This window comes from Elephantulus edwardii, unplaced genomic scaffold (assembly GCF_000299155.1).
Source record: "Elephantulus edwardii isolate Elephantulus edwardi_28Jun2011 unplaced genomic scaffold, EleEdw1.0 scaffold00227, whole genome shotgun sequence".
NCBI lineage: Eukaryota > Metazoa > Chordata > Mammalia > Macroscelidea > Macroscelididae > Elephantulus > Elephantulus edwardii.
Window position 1 is genome coordinate 2114495 of NW_006399977.1, and position 15896 is coordinate 2130390.

At 41.7% G+C, this 15896-nt stretch overlaps 1 protein-coding gene across 1 annotated transcript in view; it reads right to left on the bottom strand.

Moving 5' to 3' along the window:
- Window positions 1-15603, bottom strand: part of LPAR3 (lysophosphatidic acid receptor 3) — a 97715-nt gene extending 82112 nt beyond the window's left edge. Inside the window, exon 1 of the mRNA XM_006898361.1 lies at window positions 14826-15603. Within this exon, the coding sequence (XP_006898423.1) occupies window positions 14826-15561 (736 nt within the window). The 5' untranslated portion in view covers window positions 15562-15603. The remainder of the gene's footprint in view (window positions 1-14825) is intronic.
- Between the last annotated feature and the right edge of the window lie 293 nt (window positions 15604-15896).

Below are 15896 nucleotides of genomic sequence, written 5' to 3' on the forward strand. Positions count from 1 at the left end.
TCCAGGGAAGAGTGTATTTGTTGAAATATGTCAATTGGTATGCCATCAATTACTAGGGCCTTGGCTTGAACTTCCTCCTCCATCACCACTTGATTATATATGTTGTTTCAAGAAATTCTTCACATCAGCCAATTCTTTTTGTTACAGTGACTCTGTATACTCCTTCCATCGTCTTTTAATGCTTTTTAGATCATTTAATATTCTGTCCAAAGCATCCATAATTATTGCAACTCAAGGCTTGAATTTGTTTTTCAGTTCCTTGTGCTTAAAAAAATGCCAAGCAAGTTTAGCCCCTTTGATTTTTCCGACTCCAGCTCTTTGCACTTTTCATTATAATACTTTGCTTTGTCTTTCTGAGCTGCCCTTTGAAATCTTCCATTCAGCTCCTTACCATCTTGATTTCTTCTCTTTGCTTTGGCTTCTCTCGGCACTCTAGTGCTATATTCAGAGTGTCATCTGACGTCCATCTTGGTCTTTTCTTCCTCCTCTGTTTTTGTAATGACCTGTTGTTTTCTTCCTGGTTACTATTTTCTGATAAATGTCCTGTTTCTTCAGATAAAGCTATATGTAGGGCTCCCTATAAGCAGTACACACAAAAGATAGATCACATCTGTCTGTGTGGCATGAAGACACAATTTGTCACGTAACAGAATCACTGACTCAGAAACCTTGGCCATTTCCCAACTACCTTAAAACTTTAGTGCAGGCACAGACTCATAGGAGGGCAGAGGAGTGGCTTGTATTTGGTGTGCTGCCTCGCACTAGTAGGTGCTCAAGACATGTTTATGATGAGAAACTATAAGAAGGCAGAAATCTCTTCTGGGCCCAAGCCCATAAAGGAGAAAATAGCCCTACTGTTGAGGGGTGAACTCTGTGGCTTGAAGAAATTGAACACATAGCCCTTAATGTATATTGTATTCACAGATCCAAAGACAGGTATCATTCACCAACATGGCAAGAAGAACCCACTGGAATAAGCAGGAACTAGGAAGGCAGGAACTTCAGCCACAGCACAAACAGTGGTTCATAAGGTGAACTTTACAAATCTCTCAGCAGGTATTGATTCTGCAAGGTAATAAATTCTTTCCTTCCCACACTCTGCAGAGTGAACAACAGAAGTGGTGGCTGGACTGAAGGCTGAACTGGGCTAGACCAGGAAGGACTACTGATCTGCAGTGTCTTCTAGTTAACACTTCTAGGTTCACCTGCCCATTTTCTCTTTGTCTGAGACAGAGCCAGGATTCCCAAAACCACCCTACTACTGACTCCATCTGACTTGTTTTCCTTGCCTTCACCCTGGATATAGCAGTTGACTTGTTTTGTTTTGTTTTTTTATTACTAAATTTTAATGAACATTTATAGAGATTTTGGGTTTTCATTCATTCATTGTTGCACAGCAGTTGACGTTTTAAAAGTATGATCAATGTTAGGGAGCTCTGGTGGCCTAGTGGCAAGATGCTGCACTGCAATCCCAGAGGTACGTGGTTCAAATCCACCAGATGCTCTGCTAGAGAAGGAGGCAATCTCCTCCTGTACCAGTCAGATCTGATTTGATGGTACATGCAAAAATAATACAATAAAAAAAATTATGATCAATGTTAACATGGATTCAATGAAAATTCTGCTATGAGTCAGCACATACCACACTATTCAAGGTATTAAGTTAGTCTAGTTGTATAACATCCAGGTATCAGGTAACAATCAAATTCTCCTTTGGCAGAAATTAAAATCTTAAGAGAAAACATTTCTTAACTTTGGACCCAGAAACTTCCAGGAGGCTGGATGTTAGGGGGTGGGAGGTGGCTTGAGTTGGGTTATGGAATTACTCTCTAAATCTTTTCTGTGCCCCATATCCAGGAAATATCTTAATAATTGTTTCACATGAAGATGTAGATGGCAGTTTTCTAAAATAAAAAAGAAGGGGAACAAATACGGAAGGAGGGAAGGAGAAAAGAGAAAAAGAACCAACTGGGTAGTTACTGCAGTGGAGGAAGTGGAAGAAGTCAGAGCGAGCAGTGATTACACTTCCAAACACCGGCAACAGAACAGAGGGATGACTTCTGAACCGATGCCAGAGGGTTCCACTTACAGGCCCATAAAATAAATAATAACACCAAGGGGAGGCATTCTAACTAGAACAACCAACCGTTCACGTCCACACACAGCAAAGATGGATAAAGATGGAGAGATTTCTAAAGCCATTATGACAGAAAAGGTACTAAAAAGTACAGGCAATCCAAAAAGGCAAGATACAGGGGCATACACAACTGTGCTTTTTTTATTAAAAAAAACAAACACCCAAAACCAACAAAACCCCTGTCTTCCTCCTACCAGCAGTCCTTGAGGTTTTCTCAATCATCATATGCCTCTTTAGAATGGGAGAGGTGTGTCAAACTGTATTGTTTTCAGGGAAGGGCAGCAATTGAAAGGAAACAATATATGTACTTGCTGCTGATAAACAACTTGCCCTGGAGACAAATGCCTCCTTCCTATAAAGCCCCTGTTGCAACACCACAGACACATAGGGGAAAGCAGCTGTAGCAAAGGTGCTTCTTTGAGGAGTTGTTTCAAGACCTAATGTACTATCAGTGCCTGGATGGCTTGATTCTGAGAAGACATGGTCATTCTCTGTCCAACAAGATTCTGCATTGCAACAAGAGAGCTATTGGGTGCCAACACTATTCATTTACTCAACATTTCTTAAGGCAAAGCTTTAACTTTTTTTTTTTTTAAAGAAAACAACCACCAGATATTTGGTTACTAAGGCCTGCAAGGCAGCAAATGTTGAAAGCTGGCTTTTGTGCCACAGAATCCACTACAAGGTCACCAAGGCTGAAAACAAATGTTTCTGAATTCCAGGTGACCTTGGCTAGTTTCCCTTGCCTTCTGGCTTCTGTGCAAGTACTTGTGTTTTCTGTGGGTGTATGTGTGTGTGACCATGCCCTTCTTTTTCAAAAAGAATAAGGACAAGTCACTGAAGGGGCACATGAAAAATGTCAAAAGGTCTAGGTTCTACTTCTGATTCTTTTCAAACACAGAGCAAACGTACTCTGAAGGAGATGGTAGCGCTTGACTAAGTCAGTTTTGAGCTGACTCCGATTGGAAGGCACATAACACCCCCGCCAATAGAGGATCCCAGCAGGTTCCTCTGGTGGTCACTGTGAGCTGTGCTGCCAACCCAAAGGCCCAGAGATGCTGACAATTTGAACCCACCAGCAGTAGCTCTGAAGGAGAGAGATGGGCAGTTTCCTCAGTCTCAAAAGCCCAACAGAAAGTCACTCTGAGCCAGAACCAATTCCACGGCAGTTGAACGAGGTACTTTGTTTGGTTGGTTCATTACCAAAATGGAGAAAGCTTTCCTCCCCCCCTAAGATTTTCTGTGAGCTGGGTGAGAGAAGACAATTTCTTCTAACAGCCTACACCTCTTCACACAAGATGTTAGTAACATGCTGCAGGGCTCTTATTAAGCTAATGCTTGGTGGTCAGGGTCACGCTTATAATGTTTTGTTCATAAATGTTGCAAAAGTGAAATGAATTATTAATTCAAGGAACATATGTCACAGACAGGAATCATTAACAGAATTTCACAGGGACAGAGGATGGTTCATAGGGACCAGCGATGTAAACAGAGACTTTTTTGGTTTCAGTGGTGACTGTGTGATCAGATTGGCACTGTCTCCAGTAACTGAGAGCTAGTGCCACCTGCCAGCTGCAGGACAGACTCTGTGAAGCACAACCAGCTGGCTTCCTCCTGGCTGCTCATGCACATTACAGAACTTGCCCCCACGCTGGCGCCAACAGTAGGTCTCTGGTCCTCAACTCCACAGTATCTGGTGGCATCACTGAGTTAAGATAGTGCACTCTGCTAATAAAACAAAGCTAGACTTTGCTGAGTTAAACTAAGTCCTCCTAAGAAAAGCAGTTGATACTTAGTTTTCATTCACTCTCTTTCATTGCCAAGGAGTTAGAGCTGCTTCACAGCTGACCCTCCCTCGGGTTTCTGAGGCTGTGCATCTCTTGGGAGGAGACTATCAGTCTTTCTCCAGAGGAGCTTCTCTCTACAAACCACATCATCAGAGTTTATTGTTGTTAAATTGCGACTCACAGCGACTCTATGAACAACAGATCTGAACCCATGCTCTGTCACCCTCACAATCTTTGATGTGCTCAAGTCCATTGTTACAGTCACTGTGTCAATCCACCTTGTTGTGAAAAAGAAATGAGGGTCGTCTTCTCTTTCAATGACCCTCTACCTTTCCTAGAATGATGTTTTTTTCCATCCCACCTAACAACATACCCAAAGTATATGAGACAAAGTGTCACCATTCTTGCCTCAAGAAGCACCCTTGTATTTCTTCCAAGACAGACTTGCTTGTTCCTTTGGCAGTTCATGGAATATTCAATACCCTTCCCTAGCACTATAGCTCAGATATCAATTCTTCTTCAGTCATTCACTGTCCAACTTTCAATGCATAGTAAGCAAATAAAAATATCATGGTTTGGATGAGGCACACCTTAATCTTTAAACTGATATAATTGCTTTTTAGCACTTTGAAAAGGTCCTTGGGAAGAGATTTTCCCAATGCAACAGCCCTTTTGATTTTTTGACTGCTGTTACCATAGGTGTTTGATTGTTGATCCAAGTAAAATGAAATTGTACAAAGTATTTTCTGAGCATTGTATTCGTATTACCTCATCATGCCCATGGTACTAGTATGATCTCAATCTGTGAGAGACTACGTCAAAGAGAAGTTAGGCAATCTGCTCAGCCATGCAAAATGAGATACACAAATCCAGGGTTTGAATCTAATTCCCTCTCAGATTCCAAAGTTCTTACCATTTATCTGAATAAGCCTCAAGTTAGAAGAATACAGTAATTTTCCCCCCAGAAGATGCTACAATAATCATGACTACTCTGATGTGAATTCTTTAGAACAAATTAGACATTCAGGGATCAAATAACTCTGTATAAAACTTAAGTGGGAAACACAGGAGACACAAGTTATAATTCCCATTACTTGGGTCAAGACCATTCTCATCCCACTATTCATAAAAGGCTGGTAATCTACTATAAAAAATAAGGTCCTGGAGCTACTCTACTTGGGTACAAATCTCAAATCTGCCTCAATAAAACTGTCTGGGCTTCAGCTTCCTCATCCATAAAACAGTAATTATAACATGACTCCTTCTATATGGCTGTCCTGAAGATGAATAATACAACATTTAGAGGTGTGTATAACATTTAGTGAATATTAGCTATTATTACTTTTAAAATATCTGGAAGTAGGACAGAATAAGGATGACAAAAGAAGAATTGATGTCTTTGAACTGTGGTGCAGGAGAGGAGTATTAAATATGCCATGTAGTTGCTGTTGTTATGTGCCGTCACATCACCTGTAACTCATAGCGACCCTATGTGCAACAGCTCTGAACCCTGCTCTCTCCTGAGCCAACCTTATTGCCTCTGACACACTTACCCTCATTTCCCCAGTCACCGAGTCAATCCATCTCATCTTGGGTCTTCCTCTCTTGTGCTGTACCTCCACCCTCCCAAGCATATTGTCCCTCTCCAAGAACTGGTCCATCCTTGCAAAATGCCCAAAGTATGCCAGATGGAGCTTCAGAATCCTTGTCTCCAAGGAGCAGCCTGGTTTCACCTTCTCTGGGACAAACCTGTTTGTTCTCCTAGTAGTCCATGGTATATTAAATACTCTTCTCCAGCACCACAGCTTAAAGGCATCAATTATATTTCTACCATCCCTAGTCATTGTCTAGCTCTCTAACATATAGCAAGAAATTGTGAAGATGACAGCCTGGATCAGGCATACCTCCAGACTGACATTGTTGCTCTTCAGTACTTTAAAGAGGTCTCTGACAGCAGACTTTCCTAATGCAATTCATCTTTTAATTTCCTGGATGCTGGTACCAAGAGTATTGATTGTGGAGCCAAGCAAACTATAAAGCTGTTAACAATCTCAATGTCTTCACCATCTCTCATGAAGCTGCCAATGGCCCGGTGGTGAGAATCTTTGTTTTCTTGATGTTGGACTGTTAAAAGAACAAACAAGACTGTCTTGAGGAAGTGCATGACCAGGGTGCTCCTTAGAGGCAAGGATGGGAACATTTCATCTCCCATTTTTTTTTGGGGGGGCAGGGGTATTTTGTCGGGAGACTCCAGTCCTCAGAAAAAGAAACCATGCTGGGAAAACTGGAGGGTCAGAGAAAGAGAGGAAGACTCTCAACAAGATGTACTGACTGGGAAACAGAGATGGTGATGACGGCATTGTTGTTATGTGTAATTGAGTCACCTGAGATGTATAGTGACCCTATTTATGTACAGCAGCTCCGAACCCTTCCCTGTCCAACTGACCCATAACTCCTACAGTAGGTTTTCGGAGACTGTAAATCACAATGGGGAAAACCATTCATTCTTCCTCGGAGCCACTGATTGATCTGAACTGCTGGAGAGGCATAGAGGAGGTTAGAGCACTACCTCCTAAGGACTACACCACCACAGCTCTAGTCTAACTCAGAATAAAAGTGTGTAAATAGGAGCATGTAAGCTATAAAGTAAACTGGGTGAGGTATGGACAAGCTCAGCGGCAGATAGAAGGTAGACTCTTTGTGGGTTTTACAAGATTAGTTTCTTAAGCAAGAATATGGTAGGAGGTATTCATTCAGGCATGTGGAAAACATTGATATGAAAGAGATATAAAACAGGGAATTGTAAATACGTGATTACAGCTTGTGTTTGGGTGCATTTTACAGGAGTGGCACAGTCTATAGACTTGTGCTATCAACCCAAAGGCAGAGGGTCTCTGGCAGTATGAACCCACCTAAGTCTCTGAGGGAGAAAGATGAGCAGTCTCCTCCTCTTTCTATTTACAGCTTCAGAAAACTGGAGGGTCAAAGGACACTTCAGGGAAAAAAAAGCAGGGTCATTTTGAGTTGGAACCAACTCAAATGTAGTGAGCAAGTGATAAAAGAGTGACAGAGAATAAGATAGTAACACCTCCCATACACACCTTAGAGAACTCTGGTGGCATAATCCACCGTGAGCTGCACTGTGGATTCAAAGTCAGTGCCTCCCTGCTGTCTGAATCCACCAGTTCAGAAGCAGAAAGCAGGGCAACCTTCTCCTGTTCCATTTACAGGCCTGGTAAAGCCATAGCAGAGTCAGTCATGAGTCACTTCCAACACAATGCCAATGGGCTGAGCTCTCCACACCTTGCACGGTTTCCGTAAGAACAATGCATTAAAACTCTAAAGAAGGCATAATGCTGCAGTCATGGTTGCTGTTGTTATTGTTATGTGCTGTTGAGTCACCTGGACTCACAGCGACCCTATGTACAATACCCCTAAACCCTGCTCTATCCTGTGCCAATCTTATTGTCTCAGACACACCTATCATCATTACTGCAGTAACTAAATCAATTCATCTTATCAAGGTTCTTCCTCTCTTGCACTGTCCCTCCACCCTCCCAAGCATGCTGTCCCTCTCCAAGGACTGATACTGCCTTGCAGCATGTCCATAGTATGTCAGACAGAGCTTCAGAATCCTTGCCTCCAAGGATTCTGACTGGCTTCACCTTCTCCAGGACCAATCTGTTTGTTCTCCTAGCAGTCCATATTCTTCTTTAGCACCAAAACTCAAGGGCATCAACTCTCCTATCATCCCTAGTCATTGTTCAGCTCTCTGATGCATAGCAAGTAATTGCAAAGACCTTGGCCTGGATCAGGTGTACCTTAGTCTCCAGACTGACATATTGCTCTTTAGTACTTTGGAGAGGTCTCTAACAGCAGACTTCCCCAATGAAATTTGTCTTTTAATTTTCTGGCTACTTGTACCAAGAGTGTTGACTGTAGAGCCAAGCAAACTAAAGCTGTCAACAATCTCAATCTCTTCATCATCCATCATGACGCTACTACCAATTGGCCCAGTGGTGAGAATCTTTTTTTTTTCTTGATGTTGAGCTCGCTTCAGGTACCTCCTCAGTTTCACAAGCAGAGTTGTGTCATCTGCATAACACAGGTTGTTGATGAGTCGACCTCCAATCTTGATGTCATTCTTCTCCTCATAGAGCTCAGCCTCCTTGATAATCTATTCTGCATATGGATTAAAAAGATATGGAGACAGGACACATCCCTGATGTACACCCTTCCCAATTTTGAACCATGCAGTGTTTCCTTGGAAAACCCAATAATGTTCATTTTCAAATGTTCTTGCCAATAATTCATTGTAAAAAATAAATTATAAATAACACAATCCACAACACACACACACAGGGCTATAAAACAATACTGATACAACATGCACTGCTCATTTTCTATAACTCTATTTTATATAATTTTTTAAAAGTGTTGGCCCATAAGGGGTTTATTAGCCATCATAATGAATTACACTCATCAATGGCAAATGATGCTACAAAAGAAATAGTGTCAACTGATTTCTTTAAAAAAAAAAAAAGAAAGAAAGACATAAGCCAGGTGTACAGTGTACTATCTTTTGTATCAAGAGTATCTTTTGTATCAAGACTAATATGTATTCAGGTTTTCTTGGCTATACAAGAAACTCTACATGGAAATTAAGAAAGAAAGAGATAGTGTTTGTTAAAATCTCTTCATTGGTTTTATTACTCACTGTTGTTAGGAGGTCAACCCTATGCATGGATCAAAGCTTTGCCCCATCTTGTAACAGCCTCACAATCTCTGCCACGCTTATGCCTGCTACTCACTAAAAGGTCTTAAGTGGAAGCTTGAAAAGCATCATCTTAAGAAAGCAAGCTTGTGAAAATTTCAAAAGCATGAGTACCAAATCTCTTCATTCAGTTTTTCTTTTGCATTTGGAGATAGTGAAAAATAGAAGCAAGCCCAGGATATTTCTTGGGAGACAACAAAATTTCCCTTTGGAGACAGTTCACATGTTGTGCTGTCTGACAACAAAGGAGGGTTCCATGTGTGGCTTCTTGTGTGTCTGGCTGCCGGAGCTGACTGACCGTGTTGACAGATGAGATCTCAAAATTCAGGACCCTCTCTTAGATGGGGCTTGGGTCCTCTTCAGGAGGCATGAGCATATTTCCCTGCTGTCTCTTAGACAGGAGCATTCAATAAGCAACTTCTTTTATGGACTCGGACACATCACACATCATAAGCTGAAAGTCAGCAAGTGTTCTGCCCAGGGGCTGATGAAATGGGAACGTAATGCCCAGATGCCTTTTCAATCATGGGCAGGTTGAAAATTCCCACCATTGGTACTACTGCCTGAAACAAGCAAAGATTCTATACCCCATTCAGCAGTTTATGCTTTTGTGTCCAAATAAAATCTTTGAGCTGGAAAGGAACACCAATGTCATCTTGATGACCTAGGTCTTCCCAAAGAAGTTAGTCAACTACACTTTCCTTGTTCAAAATTTAGCTTTTAAACCTCTAGACCACAGTGTGCACCTCTAACCACAGAGCATATCACCACTTGTTTGGATTACATTGTTCCTCTCCTTCAGAGTGCCCTTACTTTCCTTCCGTCCCATACAAATCTCACCGGGCTTCCAGATCAAATCCCACACCCTCCAGAAACCATTCCCTAAAGTCTGTATTGCCCTGTCCTTTTTCTTTCTCTAAAATAAGATTATAGTCACTGAAATCATGTAATCATTTGCCTCTTGTTAAGTATCATTGAGTCAATTATAACACACAGGGCCACCTGATGCTTGAGCCCCTTGGTACAGTCACGCTGCATCCACCTTGTTGAGGGCCTCTTCCTCTCTTTCTGTGACTCTCCACATTTCCCAGCAGTTCCCTTTGCCCAAGAGCCAGCCCCTCCTGACAACATGTCCAATGTATATGGGGCTTTCCCAAGACGTGCTCTGGATGCACTTCCTCTAAGACAGAATTGTTTATTCATTTGACAGTCCATGGGATATTTAGGATTCACAGCCAACACCATAATTCAAAGGCACTGATTCATCCTTCATCCTTATTCACTGTTCAACTTTAAGATGCATAGGGAATGAGTGAAAAAGATCATGACTTGGATCAGGTACAAGTTAATATCTAAACCAATTGAGAGTTAAAGATCACTTCTCTTTAGCACTTTGGAGAGATCCCCGACAGCAGATTGGCTCTCAGTTACTGTTAAACAGATTATGCAAGCGTGCATACGCATATGTGCATATTTACACACACATTTAAAAGGTGTATTTGTAAGAAACTTTAAGATTTAATCTTAAATGAAGCTTTCCTTTCTATCAGAGTCATTACTCACTGCTACTAAGTTGTCTGCAACTCCCAGCAACGCTCCACCACATTTCTGAGTCTATAAATTTTATAAAGGAGTAGACTCCTCACCTTCCTCTCTTGAAGAAGGCTGGTAGATCCGAACTGCTGACCTTTTTGCTAGTTGCACATATGTCAACAGAGCTCACTAATCAAGAAGATACTTAAATTACATAATCACTAAAGAAATTACACCCACTCCTCATTTATTAACATGGTTTTGTTCCAAAGTCCAGGATGTTAGGTGAAAATCAGTATTGTGCAGAAATGGAAGATGACCACATCAGATCACAAAATAGAAAAGGACTATATTATTATATAACTGCCAAAGTGACACACAACCTTAACTGTTCATAGCTAGCAATGCCTCCAACCTCAATATTCATTATTGCAGTTGTTCAGATAGCTTGTTAGTTTTTCACTATGACTGTAAGTGTGAAAGGCCGGATAACAAGTAGTAGTTGGTAAAAGAAAGAACTCCATCCTACTACCATTGAGTCAGAACCAACTGACAGCTCTTCTCCGTTGGGATTCTGAGGCTGCAAATGCATGGGTGGAGAGGTGCTGGTAGGTTCAAATGTGACCTTTAGAATTAGCAGTGCAATTCCATACAGACTATACTATCAGAGCTCCCTAAGTGAGGAACAGGTGTAGTGTAGAGCTATGCATCTCCACATACTCAGGATAAGTAACTATTATGACGGTAAGCCCAGTACTGCTTTTTCTAAGATCACGTCATTAAGACACTTAGGAAACCAATTTTTACATAACATTTGCTAGAGAAGCCAAGAGCTTCCTCTCTGGGAAGGCATTGTGGTAGATGCTGTCCCAGAAGGAAGCTCTGTGCTTTGATCCACAGCTAGTCCATGAAGCTCTGTGTTTGCTGCCACCCCAGAAACACAATACCCCCCCCCACACACACAGAGAGCTCCTTTTCTCCTTCCTTTGCACTTCCACCTTTAATTTATTATTGTGAAAAGAAATCGCTTGCCATTGAGTTGATGGCAACTCATCCTAGCCCATTTATGCAGAGTAAAAACTCACTCCATAGGGTTTTCAAGGCCATGGCCTTTTAGAAATAAGTCACCAGGTTTTTTGTTCAAGGTGTCAAGTGGCTTTATTTAAGATGCCCACCTTCCTATTTGCACGTGGTGCTTAATCTTTTACACTGCCCAGGGACTCTGAAAGTTGTAACAAATTTAAATCTACTGCCTACTACAAAATACATCTACTGCCACAGAGTTGCTTCTGACTCAAGGAGTCACCCCATCACATTTCTGAGACTACAGGCTTAATGGAAGGACTGCCCACCTTTCTCCTGCAGAGTGATTGGTGAATTTGAACTGCCTTCCTTTTGGTAAGCAGTACAACACTTAACCTACAAAGAAAACAAAACAAAACTCTTAAAGAGCTCTGGTGGCAAAGTCTGTACCATTACATTGGACTATTGTAAGCTACTAATTTATGGATAACTCTTACCTGCCCTTTGATAGGATGTAATTTTGCCCTCGTTTTGAAATGACTGAACCAACTCCTCCTTGCAATAAATTACTCATCTCAGTCACCTTTACTTGCTACATGTGCAGCTTTTAAACCAAGGAAAAGGCTTTGAGCTCTCTTCGGTACTGAAGTAATATACTAAATAAGAATTGTTTGCACCTGTTCCAACTCACAAACAAACTCAACTTAAAGACACACTTAGGACTTAAAGATGCACTTAGGACCAGGCAATACCTAGGGACTACTTATGCTTGGAAAGACCTATGCTCCTTCAGATGGGAAATTTAATCAAGAAACAGTGCACTGATTTGCTTCAGCTCACTCTTATAGAAAAGGACTGTTTGAATGAATAGTAATTTTTTTATTATCCAAAACAATTCTGTTATAAACTTATATCCTTCATGCTTCCTTGCTCCTCAGTTTCATTTCCTCCATCCTCAACTTCCCGTCCTTCACCAGATCCTTCTGTCTCACCACGGAAAAACTTCCCTAGTTTCTCAACCCAAAACTGTCTTCCTGCTGCTAACCAATTCCCCAATGTTGTTCCATCTCTATCCCACTACTTCTCTTATCCTACTTGGCAATGTCACTGTTTCTTGGGTGACCCCCCCTCCTCATTTATTTCACACCCTGCCATAACAGTTCCTGATAATGTTATACTTAAAACTGGGGTTGACATCATGACTGCCTCAGAGAGAGTCCTGCTAACCCTGTATCTCATAGCCATCAACTCAGAGATGAGAACCAACTCATAGCTGCCTCTCCAGCAGGCTTCTGGAGGCTGTAAACTATGAAGCGATTTTTCCATCTTTTTCCTATGGAGAACCTATCTTTTCTACCTCCTGTTGTATGCCTGTGTATATAATATAATGTAAAAATAAAGTTTTAAGTAGGCAGATTTCTCCATACACATATCTCTTGTGTATGTGTGTGTATTCATTTTGTTGTTGTGTGCAGTGAAATTAGATCTGACTGGCACAGGAGGTGACTGCCCCTCCCTCTCCAGGGGATCATCTGATAGATTCGAACCATGCGCCTTTGGGATTGCAACACAGCTTCTTGCCACTAGGCCACCAGAGACCCTTCCATACACATTTCTGTAGACACATGGCCAAGCAAGTTAATCAAGGAGAAAAGCAGAGGTCATCAGCATTATCATAAACTCCACGTTTACTCTTTTCCAAACACATAAATATCCTCTCTAACTTACAAATGGCAGGTGGATTAATGTGAAAATCACCCTTCTTGCTTTTGTCTGTGTTCTCACAAAGGTTCTTAAAAGAAGAGTGAGGTGGCCAATGCAGAAGATAGAACCCACAGATCATAAAAAAAACAACCCCAAAACCCACAAAAAATGGTCTTAAACAATTAAAATTAGGTACTGAGTGACGGTGACTGAACATCCAGACTGCAGGAAGACTGTATGGTGAGTCTTGGTTCCATCACTGCTAGGTGACTTAGTGCAAAGTGAAACTCTTCATAGAGTGGTCCATATTTCCTGTCCCAAGGCTTTCACCTCCCTTTATTTTTTAAGTCCATGCCAGTTAGGCTCCCAGCTATACTCTCATCCACTGCTAAATCAGTAAGACCTCCTCTCCCTTCATTTACAGCAGTATCAATGCTGCTGAAGCTCCCTCTTCGTTGACTGCTTGCTTCTCTTGGTTCCCAGGTCACCACAATCTCTTTGGTTTCCCTGCTACTCTTTCTGCAGCTCCTGTCTCCTCAACCATTTTCCTCCAACAAGATTGTTCACTTTTCCATCCACATTCACTTTCTTAGTGAACTCACCCAATCTCAAGAACCATTTCTTCCCCACGACTGATAAATGTAAATCTCAGCCCCAACCTCAATCCTGAACTCCTACCCCTGATATTCAATGGCCTACTCAGTATCTCCACTTGAATGTGTAATAGGATTCCATTCTTAGCTTGTCCAAAACCAGTTCCTCGGCAACCTTGACCTCAGTTCAGGAAATCCTCCATCCCGCCTTCCTCCTTTGACCTTCTCCCACTCATCATCAGTCAATAAATTCTATCAACTCTATCTTTAAAATAGAGTCATAATCTGACCACGTCTCACCACCACCAAAATGCCCACTGGTTGAAACCACCATTTCTCTCTCCGAATACGGAAATTCCCTATTAATCTGTACTTTTGCTGCTTCTCTTGTCCCACTGGAGTATGGTCTCAAAAGAGCATTCAGAAGGATGTCATTAAAATATAAGTCATATAAACCTACCCTTTTATTAAAAATTTTCCAATGGCCTCTCATATAACTCAGAAAAGTAGAAATTTGGTGATTAATGTTATAAAACAAATGCCTGTGAAAGATGATGGTAAAATGTCTATGATTCTGGTAATTAATGCAACAAAACAAAATGCCTATGAACAATTTTATGAACATATAATTTATAAACTTGAAAAAGAATCAAGAGAATAACAAACACAAAACTGAGATACATTGGAAAAAAAGTCAAAGTCTTTATAATAACTACATAGTTAAAAAAACACACCTCAACACAAAAATTACATTATCTTTTACAACCTGAAACCTCCCCCCCGCCCCTTAGCTCCCTGGCCTCATCACCTCCTATTGTCCTCTCACTCCCTACACTGCAGCCACACTGGCCTCCTTGCACACTACACATGGGTACAGGTCAAGACTTCTGTATTTCCTTTACTTTCTGCCTGGAACCTCTTTGTCCAGATTACAGTTCACCTCCTAACCACTTTCTCCACAACAATGCTTAAAAAGTCTGCTTCTCTATAATGCTGTCCTTCTCAATCCATTAAAACTATAATGGACACCTGCACAGCACTCGTCTCCCTTCCCTGTTTTATCTTCCCCTACAAGACCCAGCAACAGCTTACTTTACACATTTAATTTGCTAACACTCTTATCTTCTTTGACGCTCTAATGAGGTAGTTTTGTTTTGCTTTTAAATTGTTCACTGTTACAGACCTAGTGCTAGGGAAGTTCTTGCAAACAGTAGGTACTCAATACCTATTAGCAGAATGAGTGGAAACAACAACTCCCTTGATCCCTCTCTTACCTAAGACAGTCATCACTGTCTTCATTAGCTTCATGGGCGTTCTCCGGCGGCTGATGGACCCACTTGTATGTGGAGAAAGGACATTGGTTTTCCTCTTGACGTACATGTAGATCCGCAGATATACCACCACCATGATGAAGAATGCCACTAGGTTGGACACGGTCCAGAAAATGAGGTAACTCCTGCTGTAAATGGGCGCCAGGGAAGAGCAGGTAGAGATGTCACAAACACAATTCCAGCCCAGTGTGGGGACCGCCCCCATGAAGATGGCGATGACCCAGATGAGCAAAATGAGCAGCGTGACCCTCTTTTTGGTCAGGTTGCTGTGGATCCGCATCCTCATGATAGACATGTGCCTCTCCACAGCAATAACTAGCAAATTGGACAGGGAGGCGGTTAAGCTCGTGTCCAAGAGCCCCTGGCGGAGAAACCAGCGGTTGACAGTCAACGTTTTCGAAACGGGGCCAGTGTTAAACATCAGAAACACGTAGGCAATCCCAGCAAAGAAATCTGCAGCGGCGAGGTTAGCCAACAGGTAGTAGAAGGGAAAATGAAACTTTCTGTTTTTGATCACTGCTGCGATGACGAGAGAATTAGAGAAAAAAATAAACAAGCAGAAAAATGTTCCAAAGCACAGAACAATCACGAGATTCGTCCCCGTCCATTCGTCAACAGTGTCAGTGTTGGTCCTATTATAAAAAAAGTCCATCTGCTTATCATAGTGGCACTCATTCATGGTGGAGAAGAACCGGACATCCTAGAAAGAAATTTAAAGAAGAAACAAAGGTTATTATTGTAAAATCACTCTCCAAATCTATTGTCACCGCTAAGCCCTTCCATCTTGCCAACTCATACGAATCCTTCAAGTCTCAGCATAAATGTTCCCTGCTTGGAAATCAGCCTCTCATTTCCTATCATTGATTTACCTCTCACTGGTCATTCCAGTCTCCTTCCCAGGCTCTGCTGCAAGTCTGACGAGGAAGAGTCTGTGTCTACTGTGTTCACCACTGAAAATCCAAGGCTGTGCAGCCCTGACTGCCTCAAGACAGGCTATCTGTTGACTGGCTGACT